Genomic DNA, 23,667 nt, shown 5'->3' with positions numbered 1-23,667 from the left:
CAAGTGTTTTTGTACAAGTTCAAGGGCATCTTGGGTTTTGTGAACAAAATTTGTTTATTTGGAGCAAGGTTTTGTGTTGAAGCTTTGTAGGTGAAGCTTTGGTGTTGAAGCTTTGTGGGTGAAGCTTTGGAGGTGAAGCTTTTCGGGTGAAGCTTGTTGGGTGAAGCTTTTTAGGTGAAGCTTTGTGGGTGAAGCTTTTTAGGTGAAGCTTTTCGGGTGAAGCTTTTTGGGTGAAGCTTTTTAGGTGAAGCTTTGATGGTGAAGCTTTTTGGGTGAAGCTTTTTAAGTGAAGCTTTTTGGGTGAAGCTTTTTAGGTGAAGCTTTGATGGTGAAGCTTTTTGGGTGAAGCTTTTTAAGTGAAGCTTTTTGGGTGAAGCTTTTTAGGTGAAGCTTTGATGGTGAAGCTTTTTGGGTGAAGCTTTTTAGGTGAAGCTTTGTGGGTGAAGCTTTGTGGGTGAAGCTTTGATGGTGAAAGTATGTAGAGGGAGCTTTCTAGGTGAAGATTTTTTAGGTGAAGCTTCGTAGGTGAAGCTTTTTTAAGTGAAGCTTTTCGGGTGAAGCTTTTTAGGTGAAGCTTTGTGGGTGAAACTTTTTAGGTGAAGCTTTGTGGGTGAAGCTTTTTGGATGAAGCTATTTTTTTTTTTTTTTTTTTTTTTTTTTTTGGCGCTTGACACGGTCTTCATTTGCTTGTTTTGTAGTGACTCTTTATTGAATTCATTGCCAAATGGCCTTCATTACATAGGATGCCAAACGGCTATAGCTCAACACTTGTACATCGTGAGTCTATTTGTAGTAGTACTTCAAGTGATCAGCGTTCCATGGATGGCCAAGGGTCTTGCCATCGGAGCTTCTAAGTGTGTAAGAGCCAGGGCGACTGATGCCAATGACTTCATACGGTCCATCCCAGTTTGGACTAAGTGTGCCTTCACTCGGGACTCTGTCGCAGAGTAATCTTTTCTTTAAGACCCAGTCTCCTATTTTGAAAGAACGAGGCTTGACCCTAGAGTCATAATAGTTGGAGATGCGCTGCTTGTAGGCGACATTCCTCAAGTGAGCTTGGTTTCTGTGTTCCTCGACTAAATCCAAGTTGAGGGTGAGTTGTTTGTCATTTTCACTTTGAATGTAGTTCTGGACTCGGAATGTTGCTTGCTCGAGCTCAACAGGGACAACCGCCTCTGTGCCAAAGGCAAGTGAGAATGGAGTTTCTCCTGTTGAAGTCCGATATGAAGTGCGATATGACCAAAGAACTTGGGGTACAAATTCTGGCCAACAGCCTTTAGCTTTGTCCAAGCTGGTTTTCAAAGTGCGCTTGATTATTTTGTTGATGGCCTCAACTTGTCCATTAGACTGGGGATGAGCTGGAGAGGCAAAGCATAAGTTGATGTTGAACTTAGAGCAGAACAACCTGAACTTCTTGTTGTCGAACTGTCGCCCATTGTCAGTGACTATCGCATTGGGAATGCCGAATCTACAAAGGATGTTCTTCCACACGAAGTCTTCTATCTTTGCCTCAGTAATGGTTGCCAAGGGTTCTACTTCGGCCCACTTTGTGAAGTAGTCCACTGCAACGACTGCGTAACAGACTTTGCCCTTCCCTGCCGGCATTGGGCCGATCAAATCAAGTCCCCACTGGGCGAAGGGCCAAGGGCTGATCATAGGAGTAAGAGGCTCTGGAGGGGAATGAGGAATAGCCGCATATCGTTGACATTTGTCACATGAGCGGGATACTTTGATGGCATCCTGGTGGAGTGTTGGCCAGTAATATCCTTGGCGAAAAGTCTTGTGTGCTAGGGACCGAGATCCAGCATGATCTCCACAGACTCCCTCATGTATTTCCCGAAGGACGATTTCCGCCTCGGCAGGCGTAAGACACCTTAAGTATGGCAGGCTAAAACCTCGCTTATAGAGTTGATCATTGATGATCAGGTAGCGGGTAGACTTGTATCGAATTTGCTTAGCCTGGACTTTATCATTTGGGAGGGTGCCATGAGCAAGGAAATTATAGATCGGGGTGATCCAACTATCCCCCTGTTGTAAGTTGCATACTTCTGCGGCCATGGTGCTTGGTGTTGCCAACAGTTCGACATGAATTTTTCTTCCAATCTTGTCTTCCACAGCCGAGGCGAGGCGAGCCAGGGCGTCTGCATGACTGTTTGCCGCTCGAGGAACTTGGGTGATCTGGTAGTGGAAGTGCTTGAGCAAAAGTTGTGTTTGCGCAAGATATGCTGCCATGGAGCTGTCCTTAGCATCAAAGTTGTTGGTAACCTGGTTGACCACCAATTGGGAGTCACTGAAAATATCAATTTGTTTAACCCCGAGGTGTTTGGCCAAACGTAATCCTGCTAGAAGGGCTTCATACTCGGCCTCATTATTTGATGCCTTGAATTTGAAACGAAGAGCATACTCCATTGCTACTTTGTCGGGTGTAGTCAAGACTAGTCCCGCTCCACAGCCCTGTTGGTTGGATGAGCCATCAACATACAGACTCCATGCTGGGGTTGTTGGTTCTATCTTCTGAGCTTCCGGGGGTAATGAAGCCACTGCTTCAGGTGTAGAAGCAATGTCAACCGGATATGTGAAGTCGGCAATGAAGTCTGCCACTGCTTGGCCCTTCTCAGCTGGCTTTGGTTGGTAGGAGATGTCAAACTCACCCAACGCTATTGCCCATTTGATCATTCGCCCTGAAGTGTCAGGACTTTGGAGTATCTGTCGAAGAGGATAATTGGTAAGCACGATGATGGAGTGCGCTTGGAAGTAAGGGCGGAGTTTTCGAGCAGACATGACCAATGCCAGAGCCAATTTCTCAATGTTAGAGTACCGTGTCTCCGCATCTTGTAAGGCTTTGCTAGCGTAGTAGACAGGTCGCTCAATATTCCCATCCTTTCGAATGAGAACGGAACTTACGGCTGAAGCTGATACCGATAGGTAGATAATGAGAATGTCTCCTACCTCGGGCTTGGAGAGTAGAGGGGCTTTACTCATGTACTCCTTGAGGTTTTTGAATGCCTCGGCACATTCATCAGTCCATGTAATGTACTTCCTACTTCCCTTAAGTGCTTTAAAAAAGGGAGCACATTTGTCTGTGGCCTTAGAAATGAACCTGGTTAAGGCTGCCACCTTGCCAGTAAGGCTCTGGATGTCCTTTGAAGTTACCGGTTCCTTCATGTCGAGGATTGCTTTGATCTTCTCGGGATTAGCTTCAATGCCTCGTTGGCTAATCATGAAACCTAAGAATTTGCCAGAGCCTACGCCGAAGGCACATTTGTTGGGGTTTAACCTCATTCGATACCTCTTCAAAATAGTGAAAGTTTCAGATAGGTTGGTGATGTGTTGGTCAGCATGTTTGCTCTTGACTAACATATCATCAACGTAAACTTCCATGCTCTTCCCAATCTGCTCGGCGAACATTGAGTTGACTAGTCTCTGATAAGTCGCTCCTGCATTCTTTAGGCCGAAAGGCATGACTTTATAGCAGTATAGTCCTCTGTCGGTAGTGAAGGCTGTGTGTTCTTGATCCGAAGGGTTCATGAGGATTTGGTTGTATCCTGAGTAAGCATCCATGAAGCTCAGGAGTTCACACCCGGCCGTAGAGTCTATAAGTCTGTCAATAAGAGGAAGAGGGAAGCTATCTTTCGGACACCCTTTGTTTAGGTCGGTGTAGTCAACACACATTCTCCACAATACCTTTTGAAGCAAAAGACTTTCTTTGGTCGGATTTTTCTTAACAAGGACCACATTTGCTACCCATGTCGGGTAATTGACTTCGCGGACAAAGCCTATGCCTTTGAGTTTTTCAACTTCTGCTTTCATTGCCTCGTATCGTTCAGCGTCATAAGATCTTCGCTTCTGTCTCACCGGCTTGATCTTGGGGTCAATACTCAAACGATGACAGATGACATCGGGAGAGATGCCTGGCATGTCCTCGTATGACCAGGCGAAGACTTCAGTGTTCTCTTTCAAAAAAGATATCAATGCTAACCGAATGGGTGGTGACAATGTGGTGCCAATCTTCACCATGCGATCTGGATAATCTCTTGAGATAGGTACCTTCTCCAACTCTTCAGCAGGTTGGGCTTGCTGGGTGAAAGAGTCATCTCGAGGATCATCGGGTTGATTGTTGCTATCAGGAAGATCCAAGTTCGCTTCATCTAGGCTGGTCTTTGTGACTTGGTCATGTACAGACAGGGTTTCCTTGGGTCCGGGCAAGTGTTGTTGCTTAACTGAAGTGTTGTAACATGATCGTGCACTAAGCTGATCTCCTCTGATGTAGCCGTTGCCATGGGGGGTTGGAAATTTCATCAACAGCATATGCGTGGATACCATAGCCTTGAGATCATTGATGCCTGTGCGCCCAAATATGACATTGTATGCCGTTGGGCAGTCAACCACTAGGAAGTTAGTGGTAATGGTAGCCGTGTAAGGGCCTGTACCAATAGTAAAGGGTAAATGTATGCTCCCTAAGGGTTGCACGATATCACCGGAGAAGCTTATCAGAGGAGAAATCGAGCGATCGAGCAAGTGTTCAGCTACACTGAGTGCCCTGAAAGCTTCGGCAAACATGATATTGACCGAAGCCCCTGTGTCTACGAGGATTCGTCGAACATCAAAGTTGGCTATGTGAGCCTCCACGATCAATGGGTCGTTATGAGGGTAGATGATGCCTCTTTCTTCCTCAGGGTAGAAACATATCGGATCCCAGTTAGGCTTTTGATACTTCCCTCCCCTGATGTCTTCCACGTGAAACACTTGGTGACCAGGCCTCAGAATTCGTTCACTGTTTTTCATGGCCCTATTGGAAGATTCAGATATGGGTGTGCCGCCGCTTATGGAATATATGACATTCACCTGGCGTTGGTTACGGTTATCCCTTTGAGGGTGAAGGAGGAATTGATCAATTTTTCCTTCTCGTGCCAAAGCTTCAATACGATCACGGAGGATGATACATTTCTCGCTATCATGGCCGTTATGCTCATGGTAGCAACAAAACATGCCCGCGTTATTCGGGGGCGTGTAATCTGGGTGCCTCGGCTTTGGCTTTGGTATCAGGTGAGCTATGCTGGGGTAAATGGCCGCGCATGTGGCATTCAAGGGCGTGTATGTCTCATACCTTGGGGTAGGGGGTATCTTGACGCGGGTTTGACCCACTGCATTGACTGCCTGGGGGCGAGCGTTATTGTGGCGATACCCTTGGTTATCGGGATAGTGTCCCTTACTCTTTTTACTGAAAGGAGAGTGGTGAGGATGGAAATCCTTCCTCTTGCCTTGAAATTGATATGTCTGTTGATTCGGTGAAGCATTATGCAAGGCATGGGGAGGTGCCACTGCTGTTTGGAAAGTCGAGGTCTTCTCATTTAGGTGAGTCTGGCTTCCACCTCCCACTTGTTGATAAAGGATGGTTGTAGGGGGTTTCTCCTGATATGTCTTTGCCTCGGCGGAGGCATGGTTATAAGCCTGCGCCATCACCTCAGAGTAAGTCTTCCAAGTATTGGCATTGATCATGTATTTAAAGAAACAATCACGTAGGCCTGCCGTGAAGGCTTTGAGGGCAGTCTTGTCGTCTGCCTCGGCACACCGGGAGTATTCATGGCTGAAGCGGCCAGCATACATACGTAATGACTCGTCTGGCTTCTGGCGGATAGTGTACAAGTCATCTGCAGAGTGCAAGCGATCGGTTTGGAAAATGTGTTGGGAAACAAATAGTTTCCTCAATTCCTCAAATGAGTCTACCGTCTCAGGTGTAAGACGACAATACCAATTTAGAGCTCCACTAGAGAGGGTGGAGGGGAAGAGAAGACATCGCTCTTCGTCGGTGTGCATCCGGTATGCCATGGTGGACTCAAAGAGGTTAAGGTGCTCAATCGGGTCCTCTTTTCCAGTATAAAGTTGCAAGCCAAGCTTTTGCTTTGTCTTTGCTTGAAGGGGGGTGTTGAGGATCCTCCTTGTAAGAGGGCCAGGCCTGGGTTGGTTCCAGTCAGGTATTTCAGCCTGACGCTCAGCCTTCAACTTGTTTACTTCCTCAAGAAGTTGTAGGACAAGGGGGTCCTGAGCGGAGTTATGTGTCACTGGAGCTTTCTTTCGTAAATCTCCATCTCCTATTGGAATTAGGAAGGTTTGATCAAGGGCATGTGATTTTTCCCTGGACTCGCTGTACTGGCTTCCAGGGTATGTCTGTCGGAACACCTCTGAGTCCCCTGTACCCTCATGTCTCTCTAGGACTTGTTGCCCCTTCCCCAAATTGGTGGCCGGCTTGGGCCGTGGCAGGGGACCGAGTCTCTCAGAAATCCTTGGGTCATTGATCTTTGAGCTTATATGGATGGAATTCTCTCGACGTTGCTTCAGGAAATCCCTACAATCGCGAAAGACGGCTTTCGATCCTTCTGCCCCTTCAGCAAAGAGGTGTCTCCCTCCACTTCTCATGGTTCGGGTCGAAGCAACTGGGTTAAGAGAAGCCTCATGTTGATTATCAAGTCGAGGGGTAATCTGTTCCCTATCAGGGATATCTATGTCGAATGCATGTGACCCTCCATGTTGGAGGGCACCCAGTTGATGGTTGACTTCCACGGGGGCAACAAGCTCTCCCACGGGGGCAACAAGCTCGCGTGTCTGAGCTTGCCTAGCTTTGTGGAGTGTCTCGAAGAGCTTCTCATATTGCTCCTGGAGGACCTCATTCCTCATTGCTATCTTGTTGTTCTGAGCTTCCAACTCATCGACTTTAGCTTGAAGAAGAACTCGTTTTCCTTCCTTCTTTCGTTGTTTCGCACTATGTGCAAGGGGGGTGTCATTCTGTGTGCTGTGGCTTCCTTCGCTTCCCATGTTGGAGAGGGATGCCTGATCAAAAGAAAGTGTACGAATGATAGAAACCAGCTTGACACAGCTGAAGAGAGTAGGAATAAGTGTCGTTTCCCACAGACGGCGCCAAATGTTGATGCACAAAATCAGCGAGGACTTTGGTACAACAGAAAGTGTCAGGTTTTGTGACCTTCGCTTGGTTGCTTGGTTGCTTCAGTCACTAGTGAGGATAAGTACGTAAATGAATAGAGACAGAGAAGCAAACACAGGATGTACGTGGTTCACCCAGATTGGCTACGTCCACGGAGTAGAGGAGTTCTTATTAGTAGTGAAGGGCTTACACAAGTACAAAGGATCAAGCTCTCAATTTAGTGAGTTCTTGTGAATGATTTAACACAAAATGGCATTAGGCAATATTGTGGGGGAATGACCCCTATTTATAGAAAAACTTGTAGCTTTGTCACATTGACATGTGTCATGTTGTGATTGGTTCTTGATGTCGACACGTGCTGCGCTCTGATTGGCTTCTAATCTTGACACGTGTCGAGTAGTGATTGGCCTCCTGGTCGGAGGGGAACTCTTCTGGGTCCTTGACAGTATAGCGTTGGCCGGTGCTCGGTAGTTTCGGGATTGGTCAAGTATGGTACAAACAAACTACATTACAATTTTCTCTCTATACACGATTCAGTTTGATATGAACAATTCACTGTATTATTTGTGTATGGCATCATGAATTAAATCACTACAAGCTGCACAACAATTCTAAGACAGCTTGATTTGAATTCATCGGTACGAGTTTCGAAACGAACGATGCCTGCCCTATCACGGAATGTAATACATAGGATTTGGAAGCTTGAACGAGCGGAGGCCGACTGAGGTGCCCAGTAAATCACTCCACTGGTCTCCGGAATTCCCAAGTAGTCTATATCCCTCCTTTTCCATCTCACTCCTCTTTTCGGACTTGTAAATTATCGCCAATTTCTCGTGGTCATCAGCGGACCTGCACAGTACATAAAACATAGGATTCAGAATTTCGAATGGCCATTAGGAAGCTGGTACAAGGACCTAAAGTAGCACAATGACCTAAGGTCAGAATCTTTATGATAGCATATATAATGAGCATTGTCTTAAAAAGAAAGCTTCGAGTTTACGTTCTCTAATCAGACATAATCATCAAATAACAGTGTCATTAATTTGTTTACTCAACTGACGAATAACAGCGATAGGATGACGTGAAAAACACATGATGCAATGATATTTACAGATTTACAAGAAGGAAACTAAACATCCGGAAACCAGGATGAAATCATCAAACCGTGAACCGACCACCCCTAACAAAGCGATTGGGTCTAATTATCAAACAAAATTCAAAACAGTTAAAGCCATCGTTTCATCTTTAGATAACACGCCCATAGGGGAGGTGTGTCCTTAAAGTGATGTGTGCTAATGTATATGCGTACGTGCAGGACACAACTAAAAACTAAATCATATTTTCATCTGATTGAACCAACATTCTTCCATTTCAATAATTTTTGTTTGTACCATACTTGACCAATCCCGAAACTACCGAGCACCGGTCAACGTCATACCTTCAAGGACCTTCTAAGGGGTTCATGTTAAGGCACCTCTGCCGAAGCACAAGAGTTTCCCTCCAACCAGGAGGTCAATCACAGTGCGACACAAGTTAACGTCAGAATAAAACTCATAGAGTCTCACATCGATCGAGGACAAAAGCTAAAGACTTTCCTCAACTATAAAAGGAGACAATTCTCCTACAATTAATCCCTAATGTCATTACTGTACTTAAACTAGTCATTAGAACTCACTAATGATGATTATGCTTGAACCTATATATTTGTGTAAACCCTTCACTATTAATGAGAACTCATCTACTCCGTGGACGTAACCAAACTTAGGACGAACCACATACATCTTGTGTTTGCTCCCCTATTTCTATCTCTTTACATATTTATCCTCACCAGTGACCGGAACAACCGAGCGAAGGTTACAAACTTGACACTTGACGTTGTTCCAAAGTCTCACTGATTTTGTGCATCAACAATTTCTATTTCTAAGTAATTATGCAAGAAAGTGACGGATTGGTACCCCACCCCAGGTAACTGCAATAATGGAAAAAGGATGGAAGGACGAATCGACATTATAACAAAAAGACCATGGAAGAAATTGAACACTTCATCTATTCTACTCCACCGAGAGCAGCCTGAATGATGAAAAGAAAAACGACTATTCATGCTAATGCTATAAGCCTATAAACTATAAAGTTTGTCTATTTTTAACAGTCACGATCCTGCTTTGTTCTTAGTTTTCACATGTCCCCCTCCTACCCACAGTTACAGCAACAAGACAGGTAACATAACATTTCTTCAAAACTACAACGATTACTCATGCTCAAACAGTCAAATGCAATAGACATATGGGTACTTATACTAGTCAGGCAATGCAATACAACAATTCAGTTCCATATCAGTTCATAAGCGACGTTCGTACTCACCTCAAAATAAGCTTATGCCATTCTCGGAATCCTGCATTGTTCAGATTCTCAACGGTAACCTTCCTTTTCCCTTCGGTGCGCCCCGTGAGCAAGAAAACCTTAAAACCCAAACTCAAGACCTCTTCATAGAGTTTCAAGCTGGATTTTATAGCAGGTGCCATGGCCTTCTCAACCCACTTATCAAACTCCACCGTATCAAACACCTCCAAGCTACAAAATTACACACAATATCAACATCAGCACATAAAATGTCATCAAAAAACGAAAAAACTCAAACCTTGACCATGATAAAATTAAATGAAATTTAGAAAACAGGATTCTGGTTATACTTTTTTAACAACATAAACCTTTGTAGTTGATAGATTCAATATATTATCAGTGTTCCAAGTTCCTACATTCCAATTTACTTTCGAATTCTCGGCTATAAAACCGCCTTCTACAACTCTCAATTCAAATTTTCGTAATAAGAATTCTCATTCAACCAATTCAATTTGTTGAACTGAAGAGTCTGACTGAATTTCTAGTATTAACAAGTTTAGAACAATGAAAATTAATAATTTGTTACACTTTCTAATAAACCAAACAAAATTTAAATTTCTCAAAGGGGAAGTTGAAGAGTCATACCCATAACCATGGTCAGCATAATAGGGAAGGTTGGAAAGCAAAGTGTCATCAATGTCGAAAATCCACACATCCTTCCCGTCGCCATTCAATTCAACACTCTTGGCATAAACCCCAGCCTCCTTAGACACCCTTTCGAGATCGAATGCGTAAGCCCGACCCGTCAAGTAATCCTTGACATACCCGGCACACTCCTCCGGGATTGTTTTCCAGGTATCGACATTGTTTGCCTCCACAGAAAATCTCCAGCTGTCGCAGTGTAATCTGAGCTCATTCTCCAAATCATTGAAGTGGGTCTCGGCGATGTCCGGGTATTCGAGGATCAACGGCCGCGGCAGGAGGCGGGAGTCGAAGGTCTCGTGAGAAAACGCAACCGGAAGCAGGGAAAAAAGAAGGAAAATTTTCAAAAAGTTCATGGTGGTCGGTGGAGAAAGACTGCGAATTTGTATGAATTTGGGGAAATTAGATTCTGGGTATTGGAGAAGATCGAAGAAGATTTTGTGGGTACATGTGAAAAATCGAGGGAGATAATATATGAGGAAAGCGAAATCTGCCATAAAAGGAAAATGTGTTTCTTGGCGTGCGAAGGAGAAAACAGTAATGGAACAGCAACCTCTTAGGCTTTGGTTTCAATAGGAAGTGTTGCGTGCGAGTGAAGTAACTGTAGAGAGAGAAAGAGGAGAGAGAGAGAGAGGGAGGGAGGGGAAGGAAACAAGAAGATTTGAAAATTGGGTTTTTACAGAGGTTGAATAGTTGAAGGAAGAACCTTGAGATGGAGCACGTAACCGCGTATGGCATACGAAGTGAAAGGGAGAAAGATCCTCAGATTTTCTGGGAGGGGTGTGATATCCATTCTTTTTTATTTTTCGCACACTTTTCTAATTTTCGACAGTCGGATCGGATGAATTGAAGAAAATCAACGAATAAAAATTAACAAAAAATGTGTAAGAAGTAAAATGAGGTATGTGGATAGCACATCCCTTCTGGAAAATGTTGGTAGTGGGACCCAGCCTCTGGTGGCTAGTGGGACCCATCCTCTGGGTCCAGGACAGACTTTGACAGTTTATATGACTAAGCCCATATCAACGAGCCGAAGCCCATTAAGAATCAGGCCCCCAAGCCTGTGTGATATATGAATAAGAGCCCAAACCCAAAGAACAGACCTTCGGGTCAATGTTTTAATAAGTCTAGAAGGTAATTCGCTTTTACCCTGTTAATTACAGAAAGAGCAAGAGAATTGTTAATTGACATTTCAAAAATTTAATTGTGCCTTTCAAATTTTTATATTTAAAAAAAAATTGAGAAGTACATAATTAAATTTTCGAAGTACCAATAATAGTAGCCAAAAGGAAAAGGTTCATGACATTTCGTAGCTTAATTGTGCTGTTTAGAAGTTTTTTGGTATACCTGAAACACCACTATTGTGTTACTTTGCTTAAATTATACTTTAGTGAGACTTATTAACATTACCATACACTCATATTATAACACGTAAAATAGTAACATTACGTAATCCTGGTTGGAACAACAACAACAACAACAAAGCCTTTTCCCACTAAGTGGGGTCGGCTATATGAATCCTAGAACGCCATTTCGCTCGGTTTTGTGTCATGTCCTCCGTTAGATCCAAGTACTCTAAGTCTTTTCTTAGAGTCTCTTCCAAAGTTGTCCTAGGTCTTCCTCTACCCCTTCGGCCCTGAACCTCTGTCCCGTAGTCACATCTTCGAACCGGAGCGTCAGTCGGCCTTCTTTGCACATGTTCAAAATCACCGGAGCCGATTTTCTCTCATCTTTCCTACAATTTCGGCTACTCCTACTTTACCTCGGATATCCTCATTCCCAATCTTATCCTTTCTCGTGTGCCCACACATCCCACGAAGCATCCTCATCTCCGCTACACCCATTTTGTGTACGTGTTGATGCTTCACCACCCAACATTCTGTGCCATACAACATCGCTAGCCTTATTGCCGTCCTATAAAATTTTCCCTTGAGCTTCAGTGGCCTACGACGGTCACACAACACGCCGGATGCACTCTTTCCATCCAGCTCGTATTCTATGGTTGAGATCTCCATCTAATTCTCCGTTCTCTTGCAAGATAGATCCTAGGTAGCGAAAACGATCGCTTTTTGTGATCTTCGCTAGATTGCTCCGGTCATTAGTGTGGATAAGTATATAAATGGATAGAGATAGGAAAGCAAACACAAGATGTACGTGGTTCACCCAGATTGGCTACGTCCACGGAATAGAAGAGTTCTCATTAATTGTGAAGGGTTTACACAAGTACATAGGTTCAAGCTCTCATTTAGTGAGTACAAATGAATGATTTAGTACAAATGACATTAGGAAATATTGTAGGAGAATGATCTCGTAATCACGAAACTTCTAAGTATCGGAGTGTGGTGTCGTCTTGACTTGCCTTATCTGTCTCATAGGTAGATGTGGCATCTTCTCTGGAAGTACTCTTCCTCCATCCAGGGGTGGTATCTTTAACTGGTGGAGATGCACAAGGTAATGTATCAATTTCACTTGAAGCTTACTTGTAGTTTCAGGCTTGGTCAAGCGCGATACAAACCATGTAGTAGGAGTCCCCCAAGTCACCGAGCTAGGGGGTCTGCTGAAAGAGGTGACAGACAAGGTAAGCAATCAGAGCTCCGACTGATTGTTCACCTTCTCCCCATCTTGCAGCAGCATGAAGGATAAAGAGAAGAAAAATGAGAAGAGATGATATGAGATACTTTTGCTTTTGAAGAAGTAACTTTCCACAGGCTTATTCTTGAACTGAGCTGGAGGGTTTTCTGGTTTCCTCCAGAGTATAAGGCCGACTGAAGAATTTGAGGGTCAAAACAAGTCCATCAAATCTAGAGTACGTTCCACCCTGCTGATATGGGATACTTTTGCTTTTGACAGAGTAATGAATGTATCGGCACGTGTGCTGTTACGCTTGTCTCCACATGCTTCCTTGTATCCTTCGCACTTGCCCTATCTGTTCCTCAAGCAGATGCGGAATCTTCCTTGGAAACATAAGATGTTGAAGATGAGTACTCGAGAGCAATGCCAGGTAAGTAATCAGGTAAGGGGTTCCAGGCAGTCAGTTCCTGGCTGGAAGCTTGATTCCAAGTGCTGACTGATTGCTCTCTTTCTCCTTGTCTTGCAGGTAAAAACAAGGCCAAAAGAAAAGACAGGAAAAAAGCATGATATGGGATACTCTTGCTTTTAACCCTGATGATATGAGATATTCTTGCTCTAGTATAGCTTGTTTGCAGAGGTATTATCGGGGGGAAAGAAAGCTGAATATTTCGAAAGGCTTCGTTGGGAGTGCCCTCTCAGATATGATGAAGGGTTGAGCATTTTTGCAGGTCTGCCTGTCCGTTGGGGATGGAGGTCAACATATATAGGAGTCTCCCTAACAAGTAGTAATGCTATTCCTTTACCCTGCTTGGTCATAGCACGGTAGTGGGAGCTGCTAGTTTCACATGTTTTAACTCTGTCAGAGCACCTTGAAAAAGTGGTCTGTGGTATCTGGCTCTCGAGATTCGGAGAACGATGCCTCTTCGATTTTTGAGAAAGCAATCATGCTGGGGGTATGACTCTCGAGATTCGGAGAGCAGTGTCTCTTCGATTTTTGAGGAAGTAATCATGTTGGGAGTCTGGCTCTCGAGATTCGGAGGGTGGTGCCTCTTCGATTTTGGAGCAAGCAATCTTGTTGGGAGTGTTGTCTCGAATGTGAGTATAGGTTGGGCATGTTTGCTAGTCTACCTTGCCACGAAGCACAAAGGTTGACACACAGGGACTTTCCAATTATCCAGCAATGGTACTGTTCATTTACCCTCTCTTCGATTTTGAGAAAGTAGTCATGTTGGGAGTCTGGCTCTCGAGATTCGGAGGACGGTGCCTCTTCGATTTTGGAGCAAGCAATCTTATTGGGAGTGTTTTCTCGAATGTGAGTAAAGGTTGGGCATGTTTGCTAGTCTACCTTGCCACGAAGCACAGAGGTTGACACACAAGGACTTTCCAATTATCCAGCAGTGGTACTGTTCCTTTACAGTTGTGGGTAATAATATGGTAGCTAGACCTTCAAAATTTATGTGTCTAAACTTTTGTTAGTGCTGTTTCTTTGCTATTCTTTTACCTTTCTTGGTCAGAGCGATGTAGTGGGAGCTGCAAGCTTCACGTGCTCAACTTTGGCAGAGAACTTTGGCAAAGTTATTTGTGGTACCCATGAGCTATTGTTGCGTGTGGGAAGTGGGTGATTGAACAGTAAGATTCATGTGCTTTCTACTTCACCAGAAGTCTTCGACAGAATGCCCATAATTTCTGCAAAGCTGAGTGTGCGTGACAGGTGTTGACAAGGCTAGAAAAGTAGGTGCCTCTTCGATTTCTGAGATCGGCCCTCGTGGTCTCTGAGCAGCCCAGCTTTTGAGAAAGCGAGCGCCTCTTCGATTGATTCAGAGAACGATGCCTCATCGATTTTTGAGAAAGCAATCATGCTGGGGGTCTGGCTCTCGAGATTCGGGGAGCAGTGTCTCTTCGATTTTTGAGAAAGTAATCATGTTGGGAGTCTGGCTCTCGAGATTCGGAGGGCGGTGCCTCTTCGATTTTGGAGCAAGCAATCTTGTTGGGAGTGTTTTCTCGAATGTGAGTAAAGGTTGGGCATGTTTGCTAGTCTACCTTGCCACGAAGCACAGAGGTTGACACATAGGAACTTTCCAATTATCCAGCAATGGTACTGTTCCTTTACCCTCTCTTCGATTTTTAAGAAAGTAGTCATGTTGGGAGTCTGGCTCTCGAGATTCGGAGGACGGTGCCTCTTCGATTTTGGAGCAAGCAATCTTATTGGGAGTGTTTTCTCGAATGTGAGTAAAGGTTGGGCATGTTTGCTAGTCTACCTTGCCACGAAGCACAGAGGTTGACACACAGGGACTTTCCAATTATCCAGCAGTGGTACTGTTCCTTTACCCTTGTGGGTAATAATATGGTAGCTAGACCTTCAAAATTTATGGGTCTAAACTTTGTTAGTGCTGTTTCTTTGCTATTCTTTTACCCTTCTTGGTCAGAGCGATGTAGTGGGAGCTGCAAGCTTCACGTGCTCAACTTTGGCAGAGAACTTTGGCAAAGTTATCTGTGGTACCCATGAGCTATTGTTGCGTGTGGGAAGTGGGTGATTGAACAGTAAGATTCATGTGTTTTCTACTTCCCCAGAAGTCTTTGACAGAATGCCCATAATTTCCGCAAAACTGAGTGTGCGTGTGACAGGTGCTGACAAGGCTGGAAAAGGCTGGAAAAGTAGGTGCCTCTTCGATTTCTGATATCGGCCCTCGTGGTCTCTGGGGAGCCCAGCTTTTGAGAAAGCGAGCGCCTCTTCGATTTTTGAGATCGGCCTTCGTGGTCTTTGAGCAGCCCAACTTTTGAGAAAGCAAACGCCTCTTCGATTTCTGAGATCAACCCTCGTGATCTCTAAGCAGCCCAACTTTTGAGAAAGCAAACGCCTCTTCGATTTCTGAGCAGGCGCCTCTTCGATTTCTGAAGCTTCGTCGAGTGCAGATTTTTATAGGGGCTGGCATTAAGTTCCAAAGCACACTTGAATCTCCACCAGTAGAAGCTTCATTCTTGCACTTCTAAGATCTTGATTTGTCCGACCTCTTCTCTCTTCAACACCTTTGAAAATGTCTGGCCCCTCCGACCGTCGTTTTGACTTGAACCTTGTTGAAGAGGCAGCCCCGCCTTCTCCAGACAACATATGGCGCCCATCCTTCGTCTCCCCTACTGGTCCTCTTACCGTTGGGGATTCCGTGATGAAGAATGATATGACCGCTGCGGTGGTGGCCAGGAACCTTCTCACTCCCAAAGATAACAGACTACTTTCCAAACGGTCTGATGAGTTAGCTGTTAAGGATTCGCTGGCTCTCAGTGTTCAGTGTGCAGGTTCTGTGTCTAATATGGCCCAACGCCTATTTGCTCGAACCCGCCAAGTTGAATCATTGGCGGCTGAAGTGATGAGTCTCAAACAGGAGATTAGAGGGCTCAAGCATGAGAATAAACAGTTGCACCGGCTCGCACATGACTATGCTACAAACATGAAGAGGAAGCTTGACCAGATGAAGGAAACTGATGGTCAGGTTTTACTTGATCATCAGAGATTTGTGGGTTTGTTCCAAAGGCATTTATTGCCTTCGTCTTCTGGGGCTGTACCGCGTAATGAAGCTCCAAATGATCAACCTCTGATGCCTCCTCCTTCTAGGGTTCTGTCCAGTACTGAGGCTCCAAATGATCCCCCTCCGGTGCCTTCTCTTTCTGGGGCTCTACCGACTGCTGAGACTTCTCCTAAGCAACCTTTGTGAAGGCTCCCTCTTGTGTGCTTATTTTGACTCATGTATATGTACATATTTGTAGCTTATCGGGGATATCAATAAATAAGTTTTCCTTCATTTCAACGTATTGTGTTAAATACACCAAAGCCTTCTTCGCTAAGTTCTTTGAATTTTCTTTTGTTAAAGCTTGTATGTTGAAGCTTTCTGAGTGGAGCATGTAGGTTGGGGTAGTGTTCTCTTAATTTCCCGAATGAGGAAAACTTCTCGGTTGGAGACTTGGAAAATCCAAGTCACTGAGTGGGATCGGCTATATGAATCTTAGAACGCCATTGTGCTCGATCCTGTGTTATGTCCTTCGTTAGATCCAAGTACTCTAAGTCTTTTCTTAGAGTCTCTTCCAAAGTTTTCCTAGGTCTTCCTCTACCCCTTCGGCCCTGCACCTCTGTCCCATAGTCGCATCTTCTAATCGGAACGTCAGTAGGCCTTCTTTGCACATGTCCAAACCACCGTAACCGATTTTCTCTCATCTTTCCTTCAATTTCGGCTACTCCTACTTTACCCCGGATATCCTCATTCCTAATCTTATCCTTTCTCGTGTGCCCACACATCCAACGAAGCATCCTCATCTCCGCTACACCCATTTTGTGTACGTGTTGATGTTTCACCGCCCAACATTCTGTGCCATACAGCATCGCCGGCCTTATTGCCGTCCTATAAAATTTTCCCTTGAGCTTCAGTGGCATACGGCGGTCACACAACACGCCGGATGCACTCTTCCACTTCATCCATCCAGCTTGTATTCTATGGTTGAGATCTCCATCTAATTCTCCGTTCTTTTGCAAGATAGATCCTAGGTAACGAAAACGGTCGCTCTTTGGTATTTCTTGATCTCCGATCCTCACCCCTAACTCGTTTTGGCCTCCATTTGCACTGAACTTGCACTCCATATATTCTGTCTTTGATCGGCTTAGGCGAAGACCTTTAGATTCCAACACTTCTCTCCAAAGGTTAAGCTTTGCATTTACCCCTTCCTGAGTTTCATCTATCAACACTATATCGTCTGCGAAAAGCATACACCAAGGAATATCATCTTGAATATGTCGTGTTAACTCATCCATTACCAACGCAAAAAGGTAAGGACTTAAGGATGAGCCTTGATGTAATCCTACAGTTATGGGAAAGCTTTCGGTTTGTCCTTCATGAGTTCTTACGGCAGTCTTTGCTCCTTCATACATATCCTTTATAGCTTGGATATATGCTACTCGTACTCCTTTCTTCTCTAAAATCCTCCAAAGAATGTCTCTTGGGACCCTATCATACGCTTTTTCCAAATCTATAAAGACCATGTGTAAATCCTTTTTCCCATCTCTATATCTTTCCATCAATCTTCGTAAGAGATAGATTGCCTCCATGGTTGAGCGCCCTGGCATGAACCCGAATTGATTGTCCGAAACCCGTGTCTCTTGCCTTAATCTATGCTCAATGACTCTCTCCCAGAGCTTCATTGTATGACTCATTAGCTTAATACCCCTATAGTTCATGCAATTTTGTACGTCGCCCTTATTCTTGTAGATAGGCACCAAAGTGCTCATTCGCCACTCATTTGGCATCTTCTTCGTTTTCAAAATCCTATTGAAAAGGTCAGTGAGCCATGTTATACCTGTCTCTCCCAAAAGTTTCCACACTTCGATTGGTATATCGTCTGGGCCTATTGCTTTTTTATGCTTCATCTTCTTCAAAGCTACAACCACTTCTTCCTTCCGGATTCGACGATAAAAAGAGTAGTTTCTACACTCTTCTGAGTTACTCAACTCCCCTAAAGAAGCACTCATTTCATGTCCTTCATTGAAAAGATTATGAAAATAACCTCTCCATCTGTCTTTAACCGCGTTCTCTGTAGCAAGAACCTTTCCATCCTCATCCTTGATGCACCTCACTTGGTTTAGGTCCCTTGTCTTCTTTTCCCTTGCTCTAGATAGTTTATAGATATCCAACTCTCCTTCTTTGGTATCTAGTCGTTTATACATATCGTCGTAAGCCGCTAACTTAGCTTCTCTGACAGCTTTCTTCGCCTCTTGCTTCGCTTTTTTATACCTTTCACCATTTTCATCAGTCCTCTCCTTGTATAAGGCTTTACAACATTCCTTCATAGCCTTCACCTTTGTTTGTACCTCCTCATTCCACCACCAAGATTCCTTTTGGTGTGGGGCAAAGCCCTTGGACTCTCCTAATACCTCTTTTGCTACTTTTCGGATACAACTAGCCATGGAATCCCACATTTGGCTAGCTTCCCCCTCTCTATCCCACACACATTGGGTGATTACCTTCTCTTTGAAAATGGCTTGTTTTTCTTCTTTTAGATTCCACCATCTAGTCCTTGGGCACTTCCAAGTCTTGTTCTTTTGTCTTACTCTTTTGATATGTACATCCATCACCAACAAGCGATGTTGATTAGCCACGCTCTCTCCTGGTATAACTTTGCAATCCTTACAAGTTATACGATCCCCTTTCCTCATTAGAAGAAAATCTATTTGTGTTTTTGACGACCCACTCTTGTAGGTGATCACATGTTCTTCTCTCTTCTTAAAGAAGGTGTTGGCTAAGAAGAGATCATATGCCATTGCAAAATCCAAGATAGCTTCCCCATCCTCGTTTCTCTCCCCAAAACCATGGCCACCATGAAAACCTCCATAGTTGCCTGTCTCCCTGCCCACGTGTCCATTTAAATCTCCTCCTATAAATAACTTCTCCGTCTGAGCAATTCCTTGCACCAAGTCTCCAAGATCTTCCCAAAATTTCTCCTTCGAACTCGTATCCAACCCTACTTGAGGTGCGTACGCACTAATCACATTGATAAGTTCTTGTCCTATTACAATCTTGATTGTCATGATTCTATCTCCTACCCTCTTGACATCTACAACATCTTGTACCAAGGTCTTGTCCACGATGATGCCAACACCGTTTCTCGTTCTATTTGTGCCCGAATACCAAAGTTTAAACCCTGAGTTTTCTAGATCCTTTGCCTTACTACCAACCCACTTAGTTTCTTGTAGGCACATAATATTTATCCTTCTCCTCACCATAACTTCCACTACTTCCATAGATTTTCCCGTTAAGGTTCCTATATTCCACGTTCCTAAACGCATTTTGCTCTCTTGAACTCTACCCTTCTGTCCTAGCTTCTTCACCCTCCCCCGTCTAATAGGATCAAAGTACTTCTTTTGTGTGTCCCGGGTAAAGTTGATAGGAGCATATGCTCCCAAACAACTTTGAGTGGAGTCGTTCGAAAAGAAGTTTCTATGGCCCCCTTGCTCATTTAACACTGCATCCGGGTGCCGATGGAGATACAGCGACCCTTGCTCACTTATCACTGTGCTCAGGCCACACAGCGCGCCACTTACGGGTGACGCCCTAGCTTTAGCGCGATTTTGTTCTGGATTCATTTTCATAAGGATTCGACGTGATCATGGAGTGCCGGCTGTCGACTACCTGACGCCCTCCCCCTCCTCCTTTATCCGGGCTTGGGACCGGCCATGTAAGACATAGGCGGAGTTTGATAACAGCAACACACTGAAAAAAAAAAAAAAAAACTGATTACAAGGTAAGCACTCATGCAAAAGAAGTGGCTTACTCAGTGCAGATCCAGTCTCCCTTTTTCATTTCGATTTCGAGATCACCCGCGTCAGCTTTTCTTGGGCCATCTTCTTTACATTGTAGGCATCTTAAATTTTTAGCAAAGTTCATAAAATTGCACTTGGGAAAAAAAATTGGGATTCACGCGTGTTCGAAAAACCAGAGCAAAAGCGCCACAGCCTCTCCTTTTGTATTATTGAATTGCAGTTTCAAGAAAAAATACATAAAAACAAAAAAAAAAGTTACTTTTGATAATTTTACAAAATATTTTATTATGATCGTTTTTACATGTCTATGATTGGAGTGAATTTTTCTTCCAAAACGACAGAAACTTGAAAGTGAGTAGATGGATTCTCATTTGGAGGCCTCCGGTTTCGTTTTCTCGCCCTTCAGTGGAGTAAACATGAAATTACCAGAAAACATAGCTTCTTTATCTGCACATCCGAATTACAACGTTATATCTCGTCAAGAGATGAGAGTTTTTGTGCAATCTCAAGGGAAACAAATTAACAACATCAGAAATACCGAATGCGGAACAGGAAACACATAGAACAAACAAGGAATACCTGTTAAGGACAGGCAACAAAGTTCCCGGCGAATGTATCTTGCCATTGCCTGCATGTACACAAACTTTCATTTTAACTCCATGCACCATATGGGAGAGTTATTAGTTAATGCTAAGCGCTATTGAAAGTGTGCCAGTCAAGGAAGAGAACATGCCTGGACTGCTCGTGATGCATCTCCAGTTGGTTGTGATGAACCATCGTCGGAAAAGACATTCCTGCACATCAGTGCAGAAGGTTAATATGTATCCCATGATTAAATGTTTGATAATTTTAATGTTGGGGCTCGGGAAGGTTGATGATGTATTTACCTCCATATCACATTTTGGAGATCATCCAGTTTAGCCTCTGGAAGCACGGCAGCATCATAAGCAACAATATTTCCATAGAATATCTTCTCCAAATCCTTCATCCATCTAGACAGTAGTAAGTTGACCTGAGATTTCAAGAGTAAATTAATCAATCAGCATGCTTAACGGTAAATCCTACGCTCTCCTAATGCTTAAGTCTCAAATATTATTAGCCTCCACGTATGTTGAATGAGCCAAGTAATTAGAAAATGTGCACAGAAGCACAAGTATGTATCGTCAAAGATGTTAAACAGTACTGGATATAGCTATTTACACATGTATGTATTTGAAAATTGAGCACTCCAAACAAAGCATCTATTTTTGGTAGTCATGTGCTTGAAAAAAGAACCCGCAGGTACTAAGAGATAAAAAGGTCGTACCCAGTGCACAAGGCTCCCGCTTTACGCAGGGTCTGGGAGAGGTGAATGTCGGCTAGCCTTACCCCCATTTATGGAGAGGCTGCTCCCAAGTCTCGAACCCGCAGGTACTAAGAGATAAATAAACAAATAACATTATCATGTGCCTCAAGTGTCGACGGACCAATTTCATAACTGAGAAGAAGTTCTATAAGTCATGGAAGGTGTAAGCAACCCCAGGTTCAATGGTAGGACACCCTAAAAATGATAAACGCATATGGCATAGCAAGCATGTTGACAATAGTTCAAACCTAAGGGCGTTGAATAGTATAACATAAGGAAAGGTTATTAGCAACAGCTTATTGAGTTCTTTTCAAAGACGGATGAACTCGATTTGATATAGAAAAACCTCACGAAAAAGTAACTAAACTGTCAATATTAAGTTCAAAGCAGAATATTTAAGTTTAACAGAAGGGAACATACCCCAGCCTTAGATACTCTAAGTTCCACATCATGATTGTAAATCTCATACATATATTGCCCGAATTCAACACCATCCTTTCCCTCTTCTTTCAACCGGCGTAAGCAAAGCCACATATGAAGTACAAGTAGAGAGAATGTTGTCTTAAAGGTTTTCTCCAAATTGAATACTGCATATTTAGGAGAACAGGTTAGTTCCTACAGAGAGCTATGTAAGTGATGTTATTTCAAGTAAAGTTTCCTAACACACATAGACAGTTTCCTGAGTAAAAAAAAAAATAGAAAAATCTCATCTCGTACAAAAGGTGAGAATAATTTAAAAATGAATAAGATAAAATGGTTGATTCTGTTACATTGATTACATGATGTGGAGGTGTTACTGCACAAATGCGGAAAACCAAATACATCCTTTTTTGGCTACAAAAAAATGCTTCCACAAAAGATAGCCCATTCCCCCTTCAAACTTATGCTCATTTGAAAATTAAACCACCTCCTCTAATCATAAACGACTAGGAGAAAATAAATTGAGAGGAAGAAATGACCTTCATATATGCCCGGTTTATCAACTTGTGAAACGATTCGCTTATACACGACATTGGCCCCTCGAATAGACTTGCTTTGTTTGCTATAAAACAGCAACATCGTAAGAATCGCACGCCTGAACCTCCCATATTGTGGCTCATCAATTCTCAATGGGGAGTCCGGGGCCAAAGCCAACGAGGAGGGCTTAGACCAAAACAGTTTGTCCAAATTTACCTGTCCAACATTGTTACCCAAAGTCTCAACAATGAAATAATTCCAGAAACCTTAAAACAATAAAAATATGCAAACATAACCACAGATACACGATCACGAGAAAACAGGTTCGCCATTAGTGATTTAATTTCAGGATAATCTATGCCCATTAACAAGAAAACCATCAATCCCATTTCAAATTACAACCAATAATTACTTAAATAAGCAAGCTTGATTACTAAAACCAAAAGGGTAGCTGCAAATCGTACCACTGGCTCGGCAGGGAGAGGTTTTTCCACTGTAAAAGCCGTATCCGGAGCCACCGCAGCAGCCCTGGCATAGCTTTGGCGCGAAACAACATAGAATTCGTTTCTGAGATTCAGGTTCTGCTGCGTACCCAACCTCGAGAGCTGAGCAACAGCTCTGCTCCATCTCGGCAGCATCTCGAGCTCCCTGTTGGATTCACAGAGACATTTCTTCAAACACATACGGGGCACAACAACACCATACAGATGTTCATCTTAAACACATTAATCAACCCAAATAACAAGAATTACAGAATCAATATTTTCTCGGGAACCAAACAGAAAACAAACACAAATCAGTTTGAAAAATCAGTTGACAAGGAAAAGTGCAGGTACCTTAGATTGAAATTTGAAAGGTTTTGAGTTGCAGTTGATGGAAATGCTTGAGAGTTTTGCGAGTCCAAAACCCTACAGAGGAGTGCGCGAATGAGAAACAGACCGGGAAGGAGGAGCGCGCGTAGTTAAAAAAACTAACGGCCGCGACTGCGTATGTGTGGAAGTCCGGCGAACCCCATGTTCTCTTTCCTCCTTTCTTTTCTTTTTTATTTATTTTTTTTTTTTCTCTCTCTTTTCTTCCAATTAGAAAGGGCTTATGCTGTTATTGTTGAAGGCCTGTATCCGATTCCATCGAATAAGCCCAATGGGCCGACCACATGCTCATTATATTTCCAAATTCCAATGATGCTTCCCACAAAACAGGTCCTAAGCGCCAAAGCCAGCAAAAAAAAAATAACACTTTGGGCCGACTAACTTCGGGCTGGTTTGGTATTGATGTGCTTTGAATAAAAGCGGTTTCTGCTTAGATGTGAGAATAAGCGGTTATGAAATAAAACTGTAGAGTGTTTGATAAATTTTTTTGGAAAAATGCTTTTGAAAAAAAAAAAAGTAGTATTATAATGTTTGGTAAACTTTTATGTAAAACAGATGTAAAAAAAAGTCGGTTTTTCAAAGTTGGGTTTTGCAGCTTCTTGTTTTTGGTTTTTTTTCATCCAAAACTGTGAAAAAAAACTAA

At 43.4% G+C, this 23,667-nt stretch overlaps 3 protein-coding genes and 1 long non-coding RNA gene across 4 annotated transcripts; 1 reads left to right on the top strand and 3 right to left on the bottom strand.

Annotated features, from left to right (window-relative positions):
- Positions 1-7,430: 7,430 nt before the first annotated feature.
- LOC126630241 (acid phosphatase 1-like) lies at positions 7,431-10,643 on the bottom strand. The gene is made up of 3 exons (XM_050300346.1): positions 9,926-10,643; positions 9,302-9,511; positions 7,431-7,789 (listed from the first exon to the last, which is right to left on the bottom strand). The coding sequence occupies exons 1-3, from the start codon at positions 10,477-10,479 to the stop codon at positions 7,612-7,614; spliced, it is 942 nt and encodes a 313-aa protein (XP_050156303.1). The 5' UTR covers positions 10,480-10,643; the 3' UTR covers positions 7,431-7,611.
- A 797-nt stretch (positions 10,644-11,440) lies between these two features.
- Positions 11,441-14,922, bottom strand: LOC126630237 (uncharacterized). The gene is made up of 2 exons (XR_007625942.1): positions 14,812-14,922; positions 11,441-13,681 (listed from the first exon to the last, which is right to left on the bottom strand). It is a non-coding gene; the product is annotated as an uncharacterized LOC126630237 (long non-coding RNA).
- Positions 14,923-15,578: 656 nt separating this feature from the next.
- On the top strand, positions 15,579-16,270 carry LOC126630214 (uncharacterized). The gene has a single exon (XM_050300328.1). The coding sequence runs from the start codon at positions 15,589-15,591 to the stop codon at positions 16,261-16,263; it is 675 nt and encodes a 224-aa protein (XP_050156285.1). The 5' UTR covers positions 15,579-15,588; the 3' UTR covers positions 16,264-16,270.
- A 3,746-nt stretch (positions 16,271-20,016) lies between these two features.
- Positions 20,017-23,217, bottom strand: LOC126630197 (uncharacterized). Its single transcript, XM_050300314.1, has 8 exons — positions 22,992-23,217; positions 22,620-22,803; positions 22,158-22,371; positions 21,619-21,785; positions 20,741-20,865; positions 20,587-20,647; positions 20,433-20,481; positions 20,017-20,300 (listed from the first exon to the last, which is right to left on the bottom strand). The coding sequence occupies exons 2-8, from the start codon at positions 22,791-22,793 to the stop codon at positions 20,221-20,223; spliced, it is 870 nt and encodes a 289-aa protein (XP_050156271.1). The 5' UTR covers positions 22,794-22,803; positions 22,992-23,217; the 3' UTR covers positions 20,017-20,220.
- Positions 23,218-23,667: the final 450 nt, after the last annotated feature.

Source organism: Malus sylvestris, chromosome 1 (genome assembly GCF_916048215.2).
Source record: "Malus sylvestris chromosome 1, drMalSylv7.2, whole genome shotgun sequence".
Classification (NCBI taxonomy): domain Eukaryota; kingdom Viridiplantae; phylum Streptophyta; class Magnoliopsida; order Rosales; family Rosaceae; genus Malus; species Malus sylvestris.
This window is presented reverse-complemented; position numbering and strand designations above follow the sequence as displayed.

Excerpts from the sequence above, each read along its gene's own strand:
- LOC126630197 (XM_050300314.1), bottom strand. The coding sequence starts at position 22,793 with ATGCTGCCGAGATGGAGCAGAGCTGTTGCTCAGCTCTCGAGGTTGGGT. Across the intron at positions 20,866-21,618 it reads TTAGAGTATCTAAGGCTGGG|GTCAACTTACTACTGTCTAG; the intron begins GTATGTTCCCTT and ends TTGAAATCTCAG. Across the intron at positions 20,301-20,432 it reads TTGTTGCCTGTCCTTAACAG|ATAAAGAAGCTATGTTTTCT; the intron begins GTATTCCTTGTT and ends TCGGATGTGCAG.
- LOC126630214 (XM_050300328.1), top strand. The coding sequence starts at position 15,589 with ATGTCTGGCCCCTCCGACCGTCGTTTTGACTTGAACCTTGTTGAAGAG.
- LOC126630241 (XM_050300346.1), bottom strand. The coding sequence starts at position 10,479 with ATGGCAGATTTCGCTTTCCTCATATATTATCTCCCTCGATTTTTCACA. Across the intron at positions 9,512-9,925 it reads TATGCTGACCATGGTTATGG|CTTGGAGGTGTTTGATACGG; the intron begins GTATGACTCTTC and ends GTAATTTTGTAG. Across the intron at positions 7,790-9,301 it reads TGGCATAAGCTTATTTTGAG|GTCCGCTGATGACCACGAGA; the intron begins GTGAGTACGAAC and ends TGTACTGTGCAG.